The sequence below is a fragment of the Grus americana genome, unplaced genomic scaffold (assembly GCF_028858705.1).
Source record: "Grus americana isolate bGruAme1 unplaced genomic scaffold, bGruAme1.mat scaffold_345, whole genome shotgun sequence".
Classification (NCBI taxonomy): domain Eukaryota; kingdom Metazoa; phylum Chordata; class Aves; order Gruiformes; family Gruidae; genus Grus; species Grus americana.
In genome coordinates, this window is record NW_026561622.1 from 75 (window position 1) to 5069 (window position 4995).

Consider the following 4995-nt stretch of genomic DNA (forward strand, 5'->3'; position numbering starts at 1 on the left):
AGCTCCAGGTTCGGTGTTTCAGCTCCAGCCGCAGTCGTTCTTCAGCCCCAGCTCTGTCACATCTCAGCTCCAGCCCCACAGCAGTGATTTCAGCTCCAGCCCTGCCATCTTTAGTCCAGCTCTGGGTGATTTCAGCTCAGGCCCTACACTCTGTATTTCAGCCCCTGCCCTCAAGGATTTCTTTCAGCTCCAGGCACAGTTGTTATTCAGCTCCAGCTTTGTCATGTTTCAGCCCCAGCCCTACAGTTCTTATGGCAGCTCTGGCCCTGAAGGATTTCTTTCAGCTCCAGGTTCAGTATTTCAGCTGTTAGATTTGAGCTCCACTCCCAGCCCCACAGCAGTGATTGCAGCCCCATCCCTACCATCTTGATTCCAGCTCCAGAGATTTCAGCCCCACAGCTTTTATTCCAGCTCCATTCCCAGCCCCACAGCTTTTATTTCAGTTCTGGCCCTACAGTATTTATTTCAGCTCCAGGTTCGGTGTTTCAGCTCCAGCCGCAGTCGTTCTTCAGCCCCAGCTCTGTCCTGGCTCAGCTCCAGCCCCACAGCAGTGATTTCAGCTCCAGCCCTGCCATCTTTAGTCCAGCTCTGGGTGATTTCAGCTCAGGCCCTGTGGTTTTTATTTCAGCTCTGAGTGATTTCAGCCCCAGCCCTACAGTTTTGATTTCAACTCCAGCTCCAGGTTTGGTATTTCAGCTCCAGCCCCACAGCAGTGATTTCAGCCCTGGCCCTACAGTTTTTATTTCAGCTCTGAGTGATTTCAGCTCTGGCCGTACAGTATTTATTTCAGCTCTGGCCCTGAAGGATTTCTTTCAGCTCCAGCCCCAGGTTCAGTATTTCAGCTGTTAGATTTCAGCTCCGGCCCTACAGTTTTTAGTCCAGCTCTGTTAGATTTCAGCCCCAGCTGTACAGTTTTTATTTCAGCTTCAGGTTTGGTATTTCAGCTCCAGCTGCAGTCATTCTTCAGCCCGAGCCCCACATCAGACATTTCAGCCCCGGCACTACAGTTTTTATTCCAGCTCTGAGTGATTTCAGCTCCAGGTTTGGTGTTTCAGCTCCAGCTGCAGTCGTTCTTCAGCTCCAGCTCTGTCACATCTCAGCCGCAGCCCCACAGCAGTGATTTCAGCTCCAACCCTGCCATCCTGATTTCATCTCCCACCCTACAGTAGCTATTGAACCCCAGGATTTCCACTCCAGGCCTGTGCTGTTTCCCCTCCCACCCCCCCCCCACTCTTTATTTCACCCCCCAGCCTCACAGACTTTCTTACGGCTCCAGCTCTGCGTTGTTTCAGCTTCAGCCCTGCAGTGTTTAGCTCAGCCTCAGCTCTACATCTTCCTGTTGCCTCCGTGTTCTCACAGCAGCTCTGGGGGCTGTTGATAAGGTAGTAAGTCAATCACTGTCATCACTCAACTATCAAAACTGTCCCACTGTGTCTGTCCCCTGAATAAAGTGTTCCTGTTGTGTGTGTCCCCATTTCAGAGGGGAGTTTGGCCTGGTGCATGCTGGCATCCCATGTTTCAGGGGCAACTAAAACCAGACCCCCACCTCTGGTGAGGGTCCCACAGCCCTGCCACACCCCCCCCCCCCCAGTGTTTGGGGGCTGGGAGCAGCCACTGGGCCACCTCTTCCCTGTCCCAGAAGCCCCCACTTGGGCTGGTTCTGAGCCCCAACCCCCCCCTCACAGCTTGTTTTCAGGCCCAGAAACACAGCACTCTGGGGACTTTTGGAGCAGCTGAACCCCAGGACTGAGCTGGGCTGTTCAGCCCCAACCACAGAACTTCCTTCTCCTTTGGGGGGCTGGAAACACCCTTGAGGCTGCTGCTGTGGCCCATGTGTGAAGGGAAAGGGGGGCCACAGCCCAGGGAGTGCTTGGGAACTGCAGGCACCCACCCAGACAGGGAAAGCTTTATTGCACTTTATTCCACTTGATTTTTCAATTATCGTTATGCATTACACTTCTTGTAATAAACCAACACAATAGCTTTATTAGCAGTACTAGTTACAGTATTGTTTAAAAGCCAAGCACGCCCCCCTCCCCCCACCCCCCCACTCGCGGCAACATCCGCGGGGAGCCGGGCCCGGGAACCCCCACGCAGCCCGGCCGCGCCCCGACCCCCCACCCGACCCCCGCTGGGGCTCGGCACCCGCCCCGTGTAGCGGCCGGCGCCCCTCCTCGCTCGGCGCCGCTCCGGCCGCCGCTGCCCGACACAAGCGGGGAAGAGCCAACAGAACGCGACCTGGCTGTCACGCCGGGCACGGACCCAAGCGGCACCCCCGTCCCAGCGCATCGCATCGCCCGCCCGGGCCGCGTCTCCCCGACCACCTCCCGCCCGGCGCCGTCGACCGCAAGGCTCCCGCCCCCGGAACACACCGCGAACCCGCCCGCACAGTGGCTCGGGCCCGGTCAGACGCAGGGGGCCCACGGCCGGACACTACTGCCCGCCGCCCCGCTCCCAGCGCCCCCCCCGGCCCGGCTCACCGGCGCTCCTCAGCCCGCGGGGCGGCAGCAGCACCAGCTCCACGTCCGCTCCCCACGGCCGCCGCCACACACTGACAGCGCCGCCGGCCCGCGCAAGCGCTCTACCCTCTCGGGCCCCGCCCCCACCCCCGACCAGCCCACCCGTGCCCCGCCCATCTCCGCGCCGCCCAATCCCGGCCCGCTCTATCCCTCCGGCCACGCCCCATCCCGTCCATCTCCGCGCCGCCCAATCGCGGCCCGCCCTTTCACTCCGGCCCCGCTGAACCCGCTCCGGGAGAGCCGACCCGCAAGGAGTCGCGGTTTCCGGGTCCCGCCCCGTTCTCCCTCTCAGCCCCGCTCCCGGAGGGCGCCCGGCCCGGGCAGTCCCGGCGGCAGCTGAGGCCCTTCCCGGCTTTAGGGGCTTGAACGGGAACCGGGGCCGGCCTCGCTGCGGAGCCCCTGCCCGCTCTCCCCGGCACACCGACAGCGGCTGCCGGGGCTACTGCAGCGGGGCCGCGACCCCTCGAGTCTCCCGGCAGCGGCCCCCGCGGCTGCGCGGGGCACAAGCTGGGCTCCGGGTCCCGGCAGCCATGCCCTTGTCTCCCTCCCGGGCACGGAGCCGGGGCCCGGCGGGGCGGCGAAGCGCGCCGAGGGACCGGGAGCGGCAGCACCGAGCCCAGGTGAGGGACGCCGGGGGTTCCGGGGCTGGGGGGGGGCGGTCTGGCGCCCGGGGAGCCCTGTCTCCCTGCCCGGCCCCGGCCCTCTGCCCGCCGGGGCTGGCCGTGCAGCCCAAGGCTCCCACGCGCTTCATTGCAGCTCCCGCCTGGCCCAGCTCCGCTCAGGGACGCTCCGGCTCGGCACCAGCTCGGCTCCAGCCCCGCGCTCGGCGCTTCGGCCCCGGCTCCGGCCCGGAGGCGTCTGCGCTCCCGGTGCTGGGCGCTGCGGGGAAGAGATGCTGCTGCTGCTGCTGCTGCTTCCGACAGCTCCGGCTGAGGGGAACCCGGGCTGCTGCCCTCTCTGGCCTCAGGAAAGCTCCGGCTTGTTCCAGCTCCGGCTGATGGACGCTCCAGCCCCGCATGGCTGCAGCTGCAGCTCCAGCCCCGTGTGATTTCGGCTCCCGATGCCGCCCGCTCCAGGTAAGAGACGCTCCGGCCGACGGACGAGCTGTCTCGCTCCCCGTCTCCCCGGCCGAGGCGGGAGCCCAGGCTGCTCAGCACGGCGTTACCCAGGGGGTTCAGTCCCTCATTTTTGCCGTAAATATGGTAAATGCGGCTGTGCGGAGCGACGGAATCGCCCCCGTTAAGGGCTGGGCTCCTCGGTCACCGCCGCTGCTCGGGTCACCGCTCCGTGCCTGTCCCGTGCGGGGGCAGGGGGCGGGGGGCGGGGTGTCCATGGTCGCCGCTCCAAACCCGCGTCCCGCAGGGGGTTCTGCTGGATTCCGGCCGTGGCTTTGTGCCCGCTGTCACGGAAGGGTCGGTCTTCTCTGGGGTGTCCTCGGCTTGGGTCTGGGGGTCACGTGGGGTTGGGGGGGGCCCAGGGAAAAGCTCCGACCCCCAGGCAGCATTCGTTCTGTCGCAGTTTCCAGCTCGCCTTTCGCACGGGCTCAGGGACCCGCCGGCTTGTTGCAGCTCCGGCTCCTCCACGCTCCGGCCGATGGACGTCCCACCTCGTCCCACCCCTGCCCGCTCCGGCCGAGAGACGCTCCTGCTCCTGACAGCCCCGGGGGCTTTTGTCCAGCTCCGGCCCAGCCGAGACACCGGACGTTCCCGTTTCTCACAGCTCCAGCCCTACAGCTCCTCCCAGCTCTGCCCAATGGACGCTCGAGCCCTGCGTGAGCTCCTGCTGCTTCCAGCTCCAGGCGCCGGATGCTCGGCTGGTTCCCCTCCTGCTGATGGGCCCCCAGCTCGGAGTCAGAGCTGCTCCCCAGCTCTGGGGGCTGGTGATGAGGTCGTAAATCAATCACTGTCATCGCTCAAGTACCACCCCTGTCTGCCCCTTGAATAAAGCCTCGGTGCCCCCATTTTTGCCCAGAGACTATCTCAGACGTTGAGTTCGGCCTGGTGCATGCCAGCGTCCCGCACTTCGGGGGCAAACGCGACCGGACCCCCACCTCCGGTGAGGGTCCCGCAGCCCTGCCCCACCCACCCACCGACTTCCCCCCCACCCCCAGAGCTGGCATTTGGGGGCTGGGAAGGGCTGCTCAGGCTCCAGTTCCCAGCCCCTAAAGGCAGCGCTTGGGCTGGTTCTGAGCCCCAACACCCTGCAGACCACCCCCCACCAGCTTGTTTTCAGGCCCAGAAACGCAGCACTGGGCTCCATTTCCAAGCTCTGAAAACGCAGCACTTAGTCTCTTTTTTGGGTTGAGCTGCTGAACCCCAGGACTGAGCTGTTCAGCCCCAAACACAGCACTTAGTCCTCGCTTGGGGGGGCTGGCTGGAAACACCCCCCGGGGCTGCTGCTCCTCTGGCCCCTGTGTGAGGGGGAAGAGGGAAGGCACCCACCCACAGCCCAGGGCCCCGGGCAGGGAGTGCTTGGG

The 4995-nt window shown here is 64.4% G+C and overlaps 1 protein-coding gene and 1 long non-coding RNA gene across 2 annotated transcripts; both read left to right on the forward strand.

Annotated features, from left to right (window-relative positions):
* The first annotated feature begins 290 nt into the window (after positions 1–290).
* LOC129200611 (uncharacterized) lies at positions 291–1479 on the forward strand. The gene is made up of 2 exons (XR_008575000.1): positions 291–682; positions 1056–1479. It is a non-coding gene; the product is annotated as an uncharacterized LOC129200611 (long non-coding RNA).
* A 467-nt stretch (positions 1480–1946) lies between these two features.
* LOC129200609 (basic proline-rich protein-like) lies at positions 1947–4526 on the forward strand. The gene is made up of 5 exons (XM_054811922.1): positions 1947–1962; positions 2159–2787; positions 2878–3139; positions 3508–3595; positions 4088–4526. Exons 1-5 carry the CDS (start codon positions 1947–1949, stop codon positions 4461–4463), a joined length of 1371 nt encoding a protein of 456 aa, XP_054667897.1. The 3' UTR covers positions 4464–4526.
* The last annotated feature ends 469 nt before the right edge of the window (positions 4527–4995 follow it).

Coding starts and splice junctions, on each gene's coding strand:
- LOC129200609 (XM_054811922.1), top strand. Junction 3,140..3,507: donor AGCGGCAGCACCGAGCCCAG/GTGAGGGACGCC, acceptor GGCTTGTTCCAG/CTCCGGCTGATGGACGCTCC. Junction 3,596..4,087: donor CCCGATGCCGCCCGCTCCAG/GTAAGAGACGCT, acceptor GGCTTGTTGCAG/CTCCGGCTCCTCCACGCTCC.